The sequence below is a fragment of the Thamnophis elegans genome, chromosome 12 (assembly GCF_009769535.1).
Source record: "Thamnophis elegans isolate rThaEle1 chromosome 12, rThaEle1.pri, whole genome shotgun sequence".
Lineage (NCBI taxonomy): Eukaryota > Metazoa > Chordata > Lepidosauria > Squamata > Colubridae > Thamnophis > Thamnophis elegans.
In genome coordinates this window covers 38,576,936-38,595,250 of record NC_045552.1, presented here as the reverse complement: position 1 = coordinate 38,595,250, position 18,315 = coordinate 38,576,936, and the positions used below count along the sequence as shown (strand labels likewise).

Genomic DNA, 18,315 nt, shown 5'->3' with positions numbered 1-18,315 from the left:
CACCCTTGCTCACCTCACCCTCCACTTTAATAAAGGTGACAAGTCCCCGTGTGGAGGGCCAAAGCAAAAACAATTGCAGGGATGAAAATTGCCCAATTGGATTCGGAGGCTGCATTAATTGTGCACGATCGTTTTTGACGATCCGAAAACCAGACCCTGAGTCTACGGAAATAATTCTAGGAAGGTGTAGAGCAGTGATGGGGAACCTTTTTGGGACCGAGTACCCAAACTGGAACATGCATGCATCCACCTGCATATGTGTGCACGCGTGTACTGAAGCCCCGGAAATCCACACGCATGCCTGTCTTTTGGCCATTTGGGGGCCATTTTCAGGCTGGTTTTGGCCTGAAAATGGCCTGAAAACAGCCTGATAAACAGCCTGAAAACAGCCCCCAAAATGGCCTTTTTGGCCATTTTTTGTATTATTTTCAGGCACTCCAGTGACCAGCTGGCTGGCATGCATGTGCACACTGGAAACCAGAAGAGCAGCTGGCGATGGCACCCATGCCCACAGAGAAGCTGTGTGTGCCACCTCTGGCATAAGTGCCATAAGTTTACCATCACAGGTGTAGAGAGTAGCTCTGATAAACATTTTGACTCATTTTTTTCATTTGAAATGGGATTTCTACCACAACCTCAGTTCTCCCTTCTGTCTGCTTCTGTTAAGTTCATTTAACACGTCTAATAGTCCAAGGAGAAAGCCAAGGCCTGAATGCTCCATGGAAAATATAAAGATGCTGTTTTCCAAAGGGTCACTTGGACCAGAGAAAGGAATCTGAGGGGATCCTGGTGGGATTTCTAATATCAGCATATCCTCTTGCATAAAATCAGCCTGGAGATAGACAGTAAGGGAAAACATAATTAATTTTCCAATGGTTTTTAAGTGTTTTTCTGTTTCCAAAATAAATAAAACAGATAATCCCCAAATGTTTCTTTTTAAATAATCCATAGACAATTAAGAAAAAATGTTTACATATTGCTGCCCAGTATGGCCTCCCCAAGATAATTTCCAAAAGTGACAAGTGTTGTTTTTTGTGTAAGACTTTTTAAATCAATTCCAATTTATTTCACTGACTTTTAATGCACAAGCATCGTGAGAAGGTGCCCCCTCCTTAAAAGCTGTGCAAAAACCAGAGGTTGAAACACCAACAGGAAATGGGTTGATTAATGTTATCTCCTCTAAGCTTTTTTAAAAAGTTTCATTCATTGTTTTACAGTTGGCTTTAGGTTATTTTAGCTCCCTGTGTTTGCAGTCAGGATTTCTTTTGAGAAGTTATTTTTTGATGGAGATCTAATGGATGATGGTGAACCTATGGAGCCATTTGTTAGGGCACACAGGGCGTTGCCCTGTCAGCTCCAGCATCCATGCATGCACTGGACAGCTGACTCCGGCCTTCATTTTCAGCCCTTTTTCACCCTGGAGGGCCTTGTGGTGGGAGGCTGTTTTTGGCCTCCCCAGACTCCTAGAAAGCCTCTGGAGCCTGGGGAGGGCGAAAAACAGGTCCATCACACACCAAAAACAGGGGGGAGGGCAGAGGTCATGTGCATAGAATTATGTGTGTGGGCACGCCCGCATACGATCCCTCTGTGCTCTCCCCGCTTTTGGCACGTGATGGGAAAAATGTTAGCCATCACTGCCCTGGGGTATGGCTAGATGCCATGTTCCTCTGCACTTCCAATCATTCTCTTGGGATTTGTTCTGACCTAGGCTACCTAAGAAAGCACACATCACAGTCTTCATTCCAAAAATTCTCTTTTATTTAAACAGTTGTGAATTATGGTCATTCACAGCCCGTAACGATTCACAAACAGTCTGTGAAGAGTCTAACAGATGTCTGCTCGAGTCACAACAGTCTTTCAGGGTAATGTTGATAAGAACCCACCTTTATTTCCCTTGAAACACTGCCAGAGACCTAATTGCCAATTAGTTTTGCAAGGCCAAAGGTAGCACAGAGTCAAACAGGACTTCTCAGAGCTTGAACTGACTAGATGAACTAATTGCATCTGTTTGCTCCTCTTTTATGTCTTATGGGAGGGGTCAATCATCTCCAACCTTATTTCTGAGTCACCCTTTTTGTCTTAACTGTTCTTGCCTTAAGGCAGCTCTATGCATGTGCATACTGGGAACAGGCTCACACTGTTCTTCTGCCTCACTGATGTCAGACTCCAGAGGCTCTGGAGGCAGCACGTAACTACCAGATGGCCTTGGCCCCCTCTCTACCTCCAATGCAGAGCCCTCATCCGAGCCTTCCCCAGACTCCAGGACTGGCCCATGTTCCTCCCCAACCTCCTGACTGTCCAACTCTGCTGCCAGCTCTGCAGGCTGCTGGCGGACCACAACAGGATTCACTGATGCTCTGTTGCCCCAGAAAACTAAAGCAAAGCCCAAAAGCAACTATTGGTGGCTGTATGGGGACTTTTAAATAGCTTTGACCCTTACCTGTGGTGGGGAAGAGAGGCCAACTGAGCTCCATCAATATATAAAGCATCACTGATGAATGAAGCAAATTTAAAGGAGAATCTCTTCCAGTGTTTTTGGCTGGTGATTTTGAGATTCCTTATATGCAGGGATGGAGGAGGTGGAGCTGCACTGGATCACACATTCTCAGATCATGTTGAAATATCTCTGGTTTCTCTCACTTCCCAATCTGATAAAGGACTGCAGGAGGAATTTCATCACAATATATTCTCTTGGAATTCAGTAGAAATGTAGAAAGCTAGAGACACATTCTCTCTCTCTCTCTCTCTCTCTCTCTCTCTCTCACGCTCTCTCTCTCTCTCACGCTCTCTCTCTCTCTCACGCTCTCTCTCACGCTCTCTCTCTCTCTCTCTCTCACACACACACCCCTACCTTACTTCATCACTAAATAAGTCCAAGAATACTCCATTGCACCTCCAAAAATTTCACCAATGCTCTTCTCTGCTTTGATGGAAATTTCAAAAGCAAATAAATAATTTCTCTAGAAGAAAAACATCCAGAGCACAATTTGTGATGGAGTGGGCCGGGTGTCAAATCAATCCTTCAAGCACAAAGAAGATCTCCCAACTGGGGATCCTGCAAATCAAAGATGTGGATGACCCTTTGGGGCGGGGAGGAAAAAGTCTTGATCTGCATGTAAGAACCAAGTCTTGGCTGGACGCTCTTCCATATTTTCAAGAGCCCTGAGCCAGGATGAATCCTTGTGGCAACTGCATCATTTGTCTTCTCCCTTTTCTTGGCCCAGGAACAGCAATGATCCGATAAACTGAAATCGGTATCCCAAATCCTGATCTGTCTCATCATCTGAAATTAACTCTGGGGGGGGGTCTCCCACAGGGAATCACCTTTTGGCTATTTTTTGCATGATTGCATGTGATCACTGCCTGCAGACAAGATGCAGAGAAACCATAGGATCTCAAACATAGACGTCTTCATTTCTGGCAGCAAAAAGAACATACTCTTGTGGCATCCTAAAGTCTAGCACACTTACTGTCACATCAGCTTCTGCATCCCAAGCATGCCACGGGATGCCACACTGTTTCTCACAGGCCTGCTCCTTCTGAATGGCCACCTCTCTGCTAGCATTCCCTGGGCAGAGCCGGTGGCATGATTGACCCCAGTTGCCATCTTGCTAGACCAGTCTAGGCATCCTCCAGCTTTGGGGATTCTCCTTGATTTGTCCCCACAAGCCCAGAGTCCCTCCCTTGAAGGTACAGATGGGGTCCTTGCCACAGTGATGAAATTTTGGACCGCTTATTCCCCCCATCCCCCTCAGCCTTTCTCCCAGAGTATTAATGAGCGCCACTTGAGCCCCATGACTGCAGGAGGCTTCGGTACATACAAAGCATGATCCTAATCTCAGTTAGAATCACTGTATCCTAATTCTGGGCAAGCTCATGGGGAAAGTAACAAAAAACAGATTTGCACTTGACGTCTGTTTTACTCCATCGTGCCAAGACAGAAACCGTCCCGGGTGCAGAGAGGGGCAGGTGAGTTGGGGTGTTTTGCACTCTGTGTTCAGTTTAATGGTCTGGATAATAACACCCGAGCCTCCACCACGCTTGGTGGCCAAACAGGAATCCTGGCCCCTTTGCTGAGCGGAGCTGATAGTGTCAGGCCATACATGGGTTTGAAATGCAGCTCTCGGACTCTCAGGTTTCGCCATGCCAAGAAACAGAGCACTGAAACTGGCAGCTTTGGGATGACTAACGCGCAAACACAGTGCAGTGTTGCAAGTTTTCAAGCACTTTCTGAGTGTGTTTGAGTAAACGTGGATCTGTCACCAAGGCAACAGGACACAGCAAGAGGTCCTGCAACCCCCCTACACCCGTCCCACGCCCTTGTGAAGATCTGGGATTACGAACAGAAAGAACATCCTGCAGAGTAGTGGTTGCACTCCTGATTCGACCGTGGCGATTATGAAATGAGGGAATCCAACTAATGGAGGCACTTTATCAGGCCTGAAGGGTCCTGTCACTGGCCCAAACCCCAGGACATTGTTCACTGGCAAACATTGTCCAGGTGGACAGCAAATATTTCTAAGCAATGTTCTGCCCTAGAATTCAGGTGCTAATTTGTTTACCGCGGGAGATCCTCCCCTACCAAGGAGAAGCTCAAACAACAAGTCCCAAATAGGCAAAGATGGAACATGAGCCTGTCTAGGACTTTCCTATCTAATTGTACCCATGAGATGTCATTTACAGCTCAGTCCTACCACTAAAGTGGTGCTGAAAATAAAGCACGCCGATAACTGAAGTCCTGGCATGTTGCAGGAATGTTTGATCGGCCTCTTTCAGCTTATAGGCCTTTGGTGCTTGCTCTAATCAGGTCTCTTCCCTTCTAAAGAAAAATTCTCAGGACTGGAAAACAAGCAGGAATTCCTTCCCCAATGAGCATGTGGGCTCTACAGCTTTCAAACATTGTGTAGATTGGGTGAGAAATTCACATTTGACTAAGTTCATTGGGAAACATTTGGAAGAATCTGGTCCAAAGTGGGTTGCTTTCAAAATCAATCACGTCAGACTTTACCTTTCTTGGAGCGTTGCTGGTGATGGCAGGAGCCAGGTGGAGAGGCTCCTTGCAATATTTCTTTTCCTGAAGGTGAGGAAAGGGGAAGGAGGGATGTTAACCTAGGATCACCTGTTTTCCGTTTTTAATGGCCAATTCAGAGTTTTCAGAGTTGAGTCACAGGGGACCAGGCTCAAATTATCCCACTTTGGACCCAGACCTCTGGAAAAAACTCTACTGCTCCTGGACTTTTAGGGGAAAGGTGGTAAGGATGGAGAAGAGAAAGACCAGCAGCAAAGGTGATAGATTCAGTGGCAAACAATATATCTGAATATATACCTGAAGGACCAGGTAACAAACAGATTATCACAGAGGAAGTCTATCTGTTGGCCACTGAAAGTCTTCAGCTTCCTAGAAAATAATCGTCATCTTCACCCAGTCAGGAATTTTCCAATGCTTAATATTAGGCATTAGGTTCCCCTCGCACATATGTCCTAGTCATTCCCAACTCTAGGGGGCAGTGCTCATCTTCGTTTCAAAGCTGAAGAGCCAGCGCAGTCTGAAGACGTCTCCATGGTCATGTGGCCGGCATGGCTAAACGTCGAAGGCGCATGGAAAGCGCTGTTACCTTCCCACCAAGGTGGTCCCTATTTTTCTACTTGCATTTTTACATGCTTTCGAACTGCTAGGTTGGCAGAAGCTGGGACAAGTAACGGGAGCTCACTCCATTACGCGGCACTAGAGATTAGAACTGCTGAGCTTTCCAATCGACAAGCCCAGTATCAAGCCAGCCTCCCTCAGCAACCAAGAAAGAAACCACTTAACTCCATTTCGCAGAATTAAGAGTACTTTTACTGGTTATGAAAAGATAGCAGCTAAGCAAAGCAAAATCTGAGGCAAAAGCACGCGAAATCATAGATATCAATATGTGACCCAACACCCTCCCCCTGGTAACCCCATCTCTAGTCCAATCTGCAAATCTCTTGGGTGTCAAGTGAGTTCCATCTTCAAGGAGCATCATCAGATTGGTAAGCAGGACGGTTGGCCTTGACCACCCCAAGCACCATCTCCAGCATGCCAGTAGATGGTGAGAACAAAACTCCCTTTTCACAATCTCTCCTGTACTTAAAACTTCCCTTCCCAAATACCAGGTCTCCCCCTCTTTGTTTCAATGGCAGCCGAAAGCAAGTAGCGAAACACTCAGCATCTTAGCCACTGAGCCACCGGATGCCTCAATATATTCGGCATTAAGGTGTAGTAATTTGGTTCTTGAAAGGTCCCTGGGAGACTGGGGTTCACCTCCAGAAATGCCCTGGGGATTTCAGGCCAATCACCCACTCAGCCCAATTTGTCTCACAGGATTGTTCTGGTAGGGAGAAGTAGAGAGGGAAAGTTCTCCAGGCTGCCTTGAGATCCTAGAGCAGTGATAGCTAAACTTTTCCAGACCAAGTGCCCAAAGTGCGCATGTGTGCGCACACAACCCCCCCAAATGCAATGTGTGCATGGCCCTGTGCATGCACCCCACATGCATGCATGGTCCCCACAGGCACCCCACCACCCGCACATGCATGGCAGAGAGACCCGATGACCAGCTGGCCAGCAGGAGGCGTATGCTCATGTGTGGTGGAGCTGAACTAGGGTGATGGCTCATGTGCCCACAGAGAGCATACCGTGTGCCACCTGTGGCATGCATGCCATAGGTTCACCATCACGGTCCTAGAGGAGACCAAGGATATAAATCTATTCAACCCATAATTGATAGGAATGTTAGACAATTTTGATTGAGGCAGTGGGATCAAGGATGATAAGTCAATGCTGGAGTTTTAAATCTTTTCCTGTCTTGTTCCACATCCATTAGCCAAAGGCCTCAGCACCAGAGTTCAAAGGCCTCCATTCTTTGGCACTCAGCCTTTCTTATGGCCCAACTTTCACAGCCATACATTGCATCTGGGATTGCAAGTGCTTACAACGCAACAAAGCCAGATCTGAAGATTTCCTGTTTAGTCCTGGTAAATTTCCTTTCTCCCAAGCCCCCCCCCCCCCCCCTTGATCATTTTCGTGACATCCAGTAAGATTCAATTTAGTTCTACATTTTGGTGCCTCTTTGGACGGATGTTCCTCATTCCATTCCCAGGCTTGTGTCCTTGGATCTCTCAAGCTGTGTTCCAGGCTGGCACCTCTGGTTCTTCTCATCCTGTCAGCCCCATCCTCCCTACATCCCCTTGCTCCTCCTCCCCACTTTTATGGCAAGATGCCATTGAAGCAAAGCAGGGCAGAGGTGATGCAATGGCAGACCTGACAGCCTTCCTGTTTTAGAGGGCCAATGGTTTGGATCCAAACCAAGCCATGTTGACTGGAATCACTGCAGTGGAGCTTCAGTTTGTGATGACTTGTCCCACTGATCCCAGCATGACTTTTTGAATTTAGAAAAATTAGGATGCAGGTCAGAGATAGAAAGCCTGCATATACTGGCGCTCATGCACATTAACTTCTGTACAGATTTCACACATTTTACAGAGTTGGAAGGGACCTCATAGGTCATCTAGTCCAACCCCTTGCTCAAGCAGGAGACCCTACCCCATTTCTGGCAAATGGCAGTCCAATCTCTTCTTGAAAGTCTCAAGTGATGAAGCTCCTGAAGACAAACTGTTCCATTGGTTGAATGTTTTCACTGTCAGAAAGTTCCTCCTTGTTTCTAGGTTCAATCTCTCCTTGGTCACTTTCCATCCATTATTCCTTGTCTGGCCTTCAGGTGCTTTGGAAAACAGCTTGACCCCCTCCTCTCTGTGGCAGCCCCTCAAATATTGGAAGACTGCTGTCATGTCTTCCCTGGTCCTTCTCTTCACTAGACTAGCCATGCCCAGTTCCTACAACCGTTCTTCGTATGTTTTAGTCTCCCATCCCCTAATCATTCTGGTTGCTCTCCTCTGCACTTTTTCTAGAGTCTTTTTTATAATATGGTGCCCAAAACTAGATGCAGTACTCTAGGTGGTCTTACTAAGGCTTTACAGAGTGGTATTAGTACCTTACTTGATCTTGATTGTATCCCTCTGTTAATGCAGTTTATGATTGCATTGGCTTTTTTGGCTGCCGCTAGATGGGACCTCAGACACATATGCACATGCTTACCTGGGGAGTTGTTCGGGTAAGGGGCACAGCAGGTAAGTTTCTGACCTCACCATCCATGCCTGATCCATCTAGAGGCCAGGCTCAATTCTAAAAGTTAGGAAATAAAACATATCCTCCCTTCTACAAATAAATATATCAGATCCTCCTTGAACGGTGCTTCAATCCCCTCTGTTCCCAACTGTGAGCTATTTCTTGCTCAAGTCATGCTGTGTTTTCCTAAATAGTAAGAGGTCAGAGGAGCTGCTAAGGGAAGAGACTTAGCCCCAGTGGCAAGAAGGTCTGCACAGGAAAACAAACCCTCGTTGGGGAGCAGAAGGAGTGTCTCCAACACAGGCTCCAGGCCATGCCTAGCATGAAATTAAGAAGCATCTACTTGGCCTTGTAAGTGATCGTACTCGGGCAAAGTCACTGCAAAGACTTTCTGCAGTGCAGGCCAACAGCTGCTAAAGCTATCAGATGAACGGAAAAGTTTGGGATTATTGAATCAAAGTCTGTAAGATGTCAACTCAAGGTCAACTCAACTCAAGATAGTGAAAGCTATACCAGATCTAACATTTTAAGCACCTCTCCTGTCCAATCAAAATCACATTCAAAATATCGACCGGTCCTATTTCTTCATTCCTGAAAAACTTTTTCACAATAGCTGCTTCCATGGGCGCACCATCCTGGCTCTTCTGCTCTGAGGGAATCCTAGTTAGCCATCCACCCTCAGCGCTGACCAGCGTTTTTTCTCTTGCGAAGTTCTATGGGATGATTTTCTTCTTCATTACTCTTCACTGTGTGATGCACTTTTCATGATAGTTTCAAACCACCGTTTCTTTTGTTTCTCTGGCCCTCACTGCTTACAGATTTTTAAAACAGCACAGCTGCAAACATTGACATATAGCCTGCTTTTAAAAATGATGTTTGCAACATAGTGTAGGAAGTTAGCACCCATCTCTGTGTGAAAATGAAATATTTAAGGAAATATTAAAAGGGCAGAATATTTCCTCCTAAAAGGGAGGCAGAAACTCATCAACCACCACCTTTGTCAATGGACCATTAAGGTCTGAGCCAGTCTTTCCAAGCAACCTCCATGTTTTCAGTGTCTTTTTCCCCACTTGGAACTGAACCCAGAAGAACATTTCTTGCAACAATAGAGAACAACAGGATTTTAAGCTGAGACCACTTTTAACAGAATAACAGAGTTGGGACAGAGCTTGGGATTCAGATTCTAGTCAACCCTCTGCTCAAGTAGGAGACTCTCTACCATTCCAGACACATGGCTATCCAATCCCTTCTTTAAAACCTTCTGTGTTCGAGGCCCCACAGCTCCTGGAGGGAAGTCGTTCCTCTGATTAATTGTTCTCATTGTCAGAAAATTCCTCTTTAGTTCCAGGTTGCTTCTCTCCTTGGTTAGTTTTAAGTAGGCATAGTCCCCTATTTGATTAGTAAGTCTAATAATTCCGATTATAGGTCAGTTGTAGTTGTGCATTTCAATTTGTCCATAGGGGAAACTGAATCCCATTTTAAAAAAATTCTTTATTGAAGACATTTTTAACAATATAACAAGCATGAGAAAAAAATTAAAAACTTGCTCCATCCACAGCCACTTTGATGAGATGGGGGAACTATACAAATATGATAAATAAAGAATAAAGAAAAATAGTAAATAGTGAAAAAAGAAAATAAAACAGAAATAGAAAAGAAAAAGAAAGTTTAAAAAGAAGTGACTTAATAGTGATGATAGATATATTTATATTTTGCTTTCTGTGAAGTTTCCAAAAGTTGGTCTAATTAATTTACGAGCCTCCAGACAAGGTTCAAAAAACCCCCATTCATTTATTAGGACTAACATCTTGGCAATGACTTCTGTGGAGCCAAAACTAAATCCCACTTAATGGCATCTGAACTTTACCTCTGTGTCCCCTCCCCTCTGGTTGAGGTTATTAATCACATTCTCCAACAGGACGTTATGGCAGGGTTCTGGACATGCACATTCACATCCCAGTACAGAAATATGAGATTTTTACTCTGGCCAAAAGGATGCATGGCATTTCCCCCCCCCCTCCTCAAGTTGATAGTAGTCATGGAAACGCTTTAGACATTGACATCCGGCTCCCCTCACTTCCTGAAAGCGACCTGTGTAAAACAAAGCAATTTGAACACAAATTTATAAGCAAGCAAGGCTTGCTTGGATTTTCTACATGGAATTTTGCTATAAGATGATCAGCCTGGATATTTCTACTTTTCACCCAAGATGCCTCTGATAAGAGGTAGCCCTTCCACTTGATTAAGTATCGAAGTTGTCTCCTGTGCCACCTTGAATCAAGGATACGCTGAACTTCATAATGGGTTTGGCCCCCTATGACCATAGGGGCTGGGGAACAGCTTTCTCTCTCCCTTTTTCCATATGTTATCTTTCTAATCTTCAAATTCATATATCACAAATTCATTTTCCTTTTTTTTCAGCAAAAAGTCCAGAAAGGAAAGTTATAGGAAGTTAGAAACAATTGTTGAGCTTTTGCTAATCAAACCAGATAAAGTTGCTATCTCTGCTACTGTTGTCATCTTCACCAGCCCTTCCTCTATTGTTGGCATTTTACAATCTTTCCATTTTTTTCTGTATATAATAGTCTTGGAGCAATAGCAATAGCATTTAGACTTATATATTGCTTTACAGTGCTTCACAGCCCTCCCTAAGCAGTTTACAGAGTCAGCATATTGCCCCCAACAATTTGGGTCCTCATTTTACCCCTCTCGGAAGGATGGAAGGCTGAGGCAACCTTGATTTTACACAATTTACTGTTAAAATAGGGATGTGGTGGCTCAGTGGGTAATACACTGAGCTTGTCGATCAGAAAGGTCAGCAGGTCGGCAGTTCGAATCCCTAGCACCGTGTAATGGAGTGAGCTCCTGTTACTTGTCCCAGCTTCTGCAAACCTAGCCGTTCGAAAGCACGTAAAAATGCAAGTGAAAAAATAGGAACTACCTTTGGTGGAAAGGTAACAGCGTTCTGTGCTCCTTCCGCATTTAGTCATGTTGGTCACATGACCATGGAGACATCTTCAGACAGTGCTGGCTCTTCAGCTTTAAAATGGAGATAAGCAGTGCCCCCTAGAGTCAGGAATGTCTAGCACATGCGAGCGGAACCTTTACCTTTACTGTTAAAATAGTTCTATCTTTTCCACCAACCTTTCCTCCATTGTGACTAGTTCAGTGCTGTTCTATTTTGTGGCATATAATGGTTTTGCAGTAATAGCTATTTATGAAAATAATCATCCAGGCTCTTTTCTGTCCAATAATCCCAGTAAGAAAAGTTCTGGTTTCAGTTGGATGTTGATCTTTAAAATTCTTTGCATCAAAAATTTTGGCTTTTTCACAAACCTACCAGACGTGATAAAATGATGCTTCTTGCGGCCCTATTAAACCTGAAACGCCTTTATATATTTTAGACAATTTTTCTGAATTAATATACCAATAATACATCATTTTATAAAATTCTTAACACAATGTAAATTTCAGTGCTATTAATGACATATTTTCCTTCTGTTCCATTTGAATTGTGTCCAAAGTTCTTAGTTCATTTTATCCTCCAGACAGACATTAGTTTTGTTTCAAAAGGTTACACATTTTACCAATTACATGTTCATCATTTGGATATAGTTGAACATGAAATTCTGTCATCTGTTGCTTAATTCCAAGTATCCTATTATCTATCTTAAATCATTCTCTTAACTGTGCATATGAAAACCATCAAAAACTCATTTCTGCGTTCTAAATTCCTTTGCAGCTAGTTTGTCTCTTGATTTTCTTTCATTCTCCATGTTCCTATTCTAATAACTCACAATAAGTTAACCATTTCTCTTTATCTGCCATTTCTTTCCTATAAAATCCTTCTTACACTGAAGCACACAAGGCGTTTTTGAGCATCATTTATATCTATGCCATTGGAGTCCTATGCTGATCAGCTGATGCACTCACCGTGCCCTGCTCAGTGCATTGCCCTCAGTGGTGGGTTTCTACCAGTTTGGACCAGTTTGGGCAAACTAGTAGTAGCTTGTACCCATGAGATGTAGGCACCACCATCTTGTTTTTGGCTTCTGCGCATGCTGATCCTCCCACTTATGACTGCAGGACTGTAATTTTGTTGCTTGTATCCTGATGATTTATATGGATATTGATTGTTTCCTGATTGCTTTTTGTACCCTGTGACTATCATTAAGTGTTGTGTCTTAGGATTCTTGATGAATGTATCTTGTCTTTTTATGTCCATTGAGAGAATCTGCACCAAAGACAAATTCCTTGTGTGTCCAATCACACTTGGCCAATAAAGAATTCTATTCTTTGCAACTTCCCTACACAGAAATGCCTGCAGCCTTGACATGAGAAGGGCCATGGAAGCCATCAAGAATTTTCTGTGCTGAAACAGGAATATTTGGGACAAAGAATGGAATTGCCCCTGGCTTAGTCAGCTCACATGTCAAGGCAGATAAAATGAACTGCTAAGTTGCACCACTGGGTAGAAAATTTGGGAGTTTTTTCAGTGGTGGGTTGCCAATTTTTTTACTACCCGAAAATGGGTGCTCGCGCATGCACACAATGCTTCTGCACATGCGCAGAAGCTTCCGGGTGGGCGGGCGGAATCTCCCGCTGCCACTACTACTAGTTCACCCGATCCGGGCCGAACCGGGAACAACTCACCTCTGAGTTTTTCTCAGCTTGTTGAATGTGTTTTATTACCATAGAACAATTTGAAAATAGAGAAAACGAAAGGGTTGTTTTTTAAAGTGTCCTCAATGCAGAAATAAAAGATGTAACTTAACAAAATGTGTATCCTTCTGTCTGGGAATGTAAACATGCAGTTTTTTCAGTGTGATCTATTAATCAAATCACCGAATGTGGTAGTTGAGGAATCAGATTCCCAGAAAGCAATTAAGGAAAGCAAGATGACAACTTGTAAATTAGGGGGAAGCATCACAGATGACTCTGCAAGTGGAAATGTCAAGTAGGAAAGAAAAAGAAGTGCAGTTAGTTGCCATCCAGGCCTTCCCCTCCCTCCACACACACACCCCTATCCAGGCCTGCAAACCTTTGGCCCAGCTATTTGCTCTTTTCCTTTCTGCTTTCCTTTCTGCACCCACTGAGATGGGTGCAGAAGCGACATGGGAATTGCGGATGAGAAAGGATATTTTTACACCAAACTGAATGAAGACCCTTTAGTTAATGGTGGGAAGCCCTGAGCCACGCAGCATCCTACGTGCAGCTGCTCACCCAGCGGGTTACATGGAATCCCTTGTCTGGGAGCCAAAGATTCTCTTCATTCCATTGGACCTTCCTCATACCCAAGCTCTTGCTAACACCAGACCAAATGATCACAGGTTCTGAATGCCACAGCCTAAATTCAAGTTAGCCCATCTTGGAGCCCTACTGGATTCTGGCCTGGCTCATCATGGCAACTCCCTGCCCTGTTTTCCCAAAGTGAGCCTTCATCCCCTGTCTCTGGCCAGCTGCACTCAACGTGTAGTCCTTAATGGTACCACATCTACATGGTGAAACAAGGCTTAATAGTAGTAACTGTGAGAAGAATCTTGGAGTCTTAGTGGACAACCAGCTAAATATGAGCCAGCAGTGTGCACCGGCAGCCAAAAAAGCCAATGCAATCCTAAACTGCATTAACAGAGGGATACAATCAAGATGAAGTGAGGAACAAATACCACTCTGTAAAGCCCTAGTAAGACCACACCTAGAGTACTGCATCCAGTTTTAGTCACCACGCTATAAAAAGATGTTGAGACTCTAGAAAAAGTGCAGAGAAGAGCAGCCAGGATGATGAGGGGACTGGAGACTAAAACATATGATGAACGGTTATAGGAACTGGGCATGGCTAGTCTAGTGAAGAAAAGGACCAGGGGAGACATGACAGCAGTGTTCCAAAATTTGAGAGGCTGCCGCAGAGAGGAGGGGGTCAAGATATTTTCCAAGGCACCTGAAGGCCAGAGAAGGAATAATGGATGGAAACTGACCAAGGAGAGACTCAGTTTGGAGACTTGGTTCTCCAAACTACTCAAAATTTTCGCTACTGGTTCTCCAGAACCTGTCAGAACCTGCTGGATTTCATTCCTGATCCCACCCCTGCTCCACATAGACAGCTAGAACCTCAAGGAGATCTTGAAGTTGGCTCTTCTCTCTAACAGCGCAACATTCCAAACATTAAGTTTCTGAATTGGGCCATCCCCTTGTTCTTGGAATTACTCTCTATCCTATTCTTTTCCTTTTAGTGCAGCTCCACATGCTGGCTGGGGAATTCTGGGAGTTTAAGTCCACCTATCTTAAAGTTGCCATCGTTTGGAAACACTGATGTAGCTCATCCTGGATCACGAGTGCTTAACTCACCCACTCTGTCCTTTTCCCCTACAGAAAATGAAACCCGTCATTCAAAGGAGACGCTCAACATCAGCTGCCCTCAGCAAAGCCCTTGGCAAATCTAAATACCGTTCCAGGTGAGAGATGTGGATGCAAACGTTTTCCTAGAACATGGCTTTATTGTACCACAACCTTGGGAGGGGGGGAAGAGTTGCTGGGGGGTGACAAGGGAAACAGTGGCTAGAGGTTTGTCATAGGTAGGGCTGGGGTTCTTACCAGTGGTGAGATTCAATTTTGTTTACTACCAGTTTTTTGCGCATTGGTTCATGGATGTGTCATGGCTTGGTGGACGTGGCAAGGGAAGGATACTGTAAAATTTCCATTTCCTCCCCACTCCAGGGGAAGGATACTGAAATATCCCCATTTCCCTCCCAATCAGCTGGGACTCGGGAGTCAGAGAATAGATGGAGGCAGGGCCAGTCAGAGATGCAATTGACTCCTGGTTTTGGACTGCTGCAGACTAACCCGACCCCCACCTTCAATCAATAACATTGAAGATGGCCAATATAATATATCATGGATGGCTCTGTATGCTTGGAACCTTCATTCTCAGGGATCTTACATTTTACATTAAAGAGATTCAGGGCATGTCATTAAAACAAAGGCAGGTATTTGGCCAAATGAGATCAGTTTAGAAAACAGCTTGTTACCAGCAAGAGAGGACTAAACTTTCCATCTCCAAGAAGAGTGGTAGAATTTTAGAAAAGGGTATATTTTACCCAATTTTAACCAATTTCGTTGTATTTAAGTACAATGACAATAAATATTACACTTACTATTTTAAAAGAGATCTACTGAACAAAGTGCAGGTCAGGTTTTCCTATTAACTGATTCAACAGATTGACAGAGTTGGAAGAGACCTTATAGGTCATCTAGTCCAACCCACTACTCAAGCAGGAGAGCCTATACCATTTCTGACAAATGGCAGTTCCATCTCTTCTTGCAAGTCTCAAGTGATAAAGCTCTCACAACGTCTGAAGGCAATTTCTGTTCCATGGGTTGATTGTTCTCACTGTCAGAAAGTTCCTCCTTATTTCTAGGTTGAATCTCTCCTTGGTCAGTTTCTATCCATGATTCCTTGTCTGACCTTCAGGTGCTTTGGAAAATAGCTTGACCCCCTCCTCTCTTTGGCAGCCCCTCAAATATTGGAACACTGCTATCATGTCTCCTCTGGTCCTTCTCTTCACTAGACTAGACTTGCCCAGTTCCTGTAACCATTCTTCAAATGTTTTAGTCTCCAGTCTTCTAATCATCTTTGTTGTTCTTCCCTGCACTCTTTCTAGAGTCTCAACATCTTTTCATAGTGTGGTGACCAAAATTGGATGCAGTACTCTTTCCATGCAGTATTCTGCAGTTCTCATTAAGAAATGAAAAAACAAACAAACAAATAACTTGGTTGTGGGGCCTGAGAAGAATTAATTCAATTGATTTAGCCAGCAGATTGAACTGCCTTGAGTTTCCTTGTTCCTTTGCACTGGTGGACCGAAGCCAGCAAGCAGCGAGAAGTCCATTGAATGGGCCACAGGGACCTTTCCTCCACCAACCTCTCAGACGCCTAGTAAAATCCAGGTCATCTCTCAAGTCGTGTTGAATAGAGGGCCCATTTCGACAGAGTAGAGCCCGTGGGAAGGTGCCATCCATAGAAAGCACCCAGAGAGAGGAAGTAGAAATGAGCTGCCCTTCCTCTTGCGGAGCCACAGATCTAAAAGAGTCACAGGCATTTCCTCTCTGGCTCAGAAGGTGCATTGATCCTATTCAAGTGACTCCTAGGACCATGAGTCAGGGCCACTTCCTCTCCTCGCTGTTTCTGTTGACATCTGGAGCATCCCCAGAAATTACACTCCGCACCAAATTTATTACTGTACAATCCTACAAAGGTCACTAGAACAGCTCTGGAGGAAGAGGCGCACCCCCACTGTTTGGGGCGTGCTTCTTCCTCTGAAATTCCTTACATGTTTCCATGGTAGATAAGATGTGGTGGAAAGTCAAGTTCCGGCTATTTTTTTAACATGCCTTTAGCCATTTTGACATCTGCATTCAAAAGTGGTGGAAACAAGATCCGCCCAACATTTCATGTATGATAATATCCTCCTTTAAAAAGTTAATGTTCCCCTTGCACATATGTGCTAGTTCTTCCCAACTCTAGGGGGTGATGCTCATCTCTCTTTCAAAGCCAAAGAGCCAGCGCTGTCCGAAGACGTCTCCGTGGTCATGTGGCCATATGACTAAATGCCAAAGGTGCACGGAACGTTGTTACCTTCCCACCAAAGGTGGTTCCTATTTTTCTACTTGCATTTTTACATGCTTTTGAACTGCTAGGTTGGCAGAAGCTGGGACAAGTAATGGGAGCTTTCTCTGTTACATGGCGTTAGGGATTCGAACCACCAAACTGCCAACCTTTCTGATTGACAAGCTCAGCATCTTAGCCACTGAGCCACTGCGTCCTCAATATCCTCCTTTAAATTTTTCTTTTTAAGATGAGAGAAGAAATGCAGAAAGGAACCGTTATTGTTTAACTTCTCCCCTCACCAATAACAGTAGAACGAAGATCAATGTAAAAACCAAGGATAGCATTTGTCGCCCAACAGTTGTCCTCTCTTTCTATTGGCTAGCTTTTATCCTAAAATAGAGATGTTGCTAGCATGGGAAATTGTCCTTAAAACTTGCATTCCTTTAGGCCTTAGATGAATCCTTAAAACAACTGTTAGGAAAACCTTTTTCCAGGCAGCTTAAGTGAATGTTTTTTCTGGAGTCAGTAAGGATATACGGAATATGGAACAAAGTTACAATTTTGCTGAATGAAAATATAACCACGCAATTCTGTCGGTTAGAAATTTGGCAGGAGTCCTTGGTTGGGACAGCACCATAAACAAATAATGGACAGTGACGTCCACGGCTCCCTGGCTGGACTTGCTTGGAGAGGAGCCAGCGGCTTCAACAATATGCCATCATTTGGCTAAGTTAAATAAATTCCCTCCCCACTTTATAAAATCACCGGGTTTGCCAATTGCCAGCTGTGGTATTGGCTGGAATTTTCCCAGGGTTGCCAAGGAGAGGGAAGGGGGGGGGGGAATTCTGTAGGGACGTTAGAGCAACGTTGATCTCAGCTGTCTAGACACACACATACTATTTCACCTATGAGGCAGGTGGGTTCTGTGTTGTTTGAGAGCCTGCTGGGCTACTACGCTGGGAGGGTGCATTTCCAGTTCAGGTCCTAGTATTTCCATGGAAGGACTTTAAAACATGGAGCTCCAAGCAGGTTTGTGAGCATCAGAAACAAACAAGGCAATTAATAGAAGCCAGCATCGGTTTGTTAAAAAGAGATCATGCCATACAAAACGTATTGCCTCCTTTCACAAAGTGACTCAACTAGTGGATCAAGGAGATGTTGTGGATGTTATACACTTAGATCTCAGTAAGGCATGTGACAAAATAGACTACAATGTATTTCTTGGTAAGATAGAAATCTGTGGGTTAGATACAGTGGCTGGATTAAAATAGCAATAGCAATAGCAGTTAGACTTATATACCGCTTCATAGGGCTTTCAGCCCTCTCTAAGCAGTTTACAGAGTCAGCATATTGCCCCCAACAACAATCCGGGCCCTCATTTTACCCACCTCGGAAGGATGGAAGGCTGAGTCAACCCTGAGCCAGTGAGATTTGAACAGCCGAACTGCAGAACTGCATTTAACCACTGCACCACCTAGGCTCAAAAAAAATTACTACTGGTTCTCTGGGTGTGGATTGGTGGGCATGGCAAGGGAATGATACTGCAAAATCCCCATTCCCTCCC

At 44.3% G+C, this 18,315-nt stretch overlaps 1 protein-coding gene across 2 annotated transcripts in view; it reads left to right on the top strand.

Moving 5' to 3' along the window:
* Positions 1-18,315, top strand: part of LOC116516223 (rho GTPase-activating protein 20-like) — a 71,572-nt gene that overhangs the window by 27,463 nt on the left and 25,794 nt on the right. For both annotated transcript variants that reach the window (XM_032228650.1, XM_032228649.1), the window contains exon 2: positions 14,516-14,598. In XM_032228650.1, coding sequence (XP_032084541.1) covers positions 14,519-14,598 — 80 coding nt within the window. In that variant the 5' untranslated portion in view covers positions 14,516-14,518. The remainder of the gene's footprint in view (positions 1-14,515; positions 14,599-18,315) is intronic.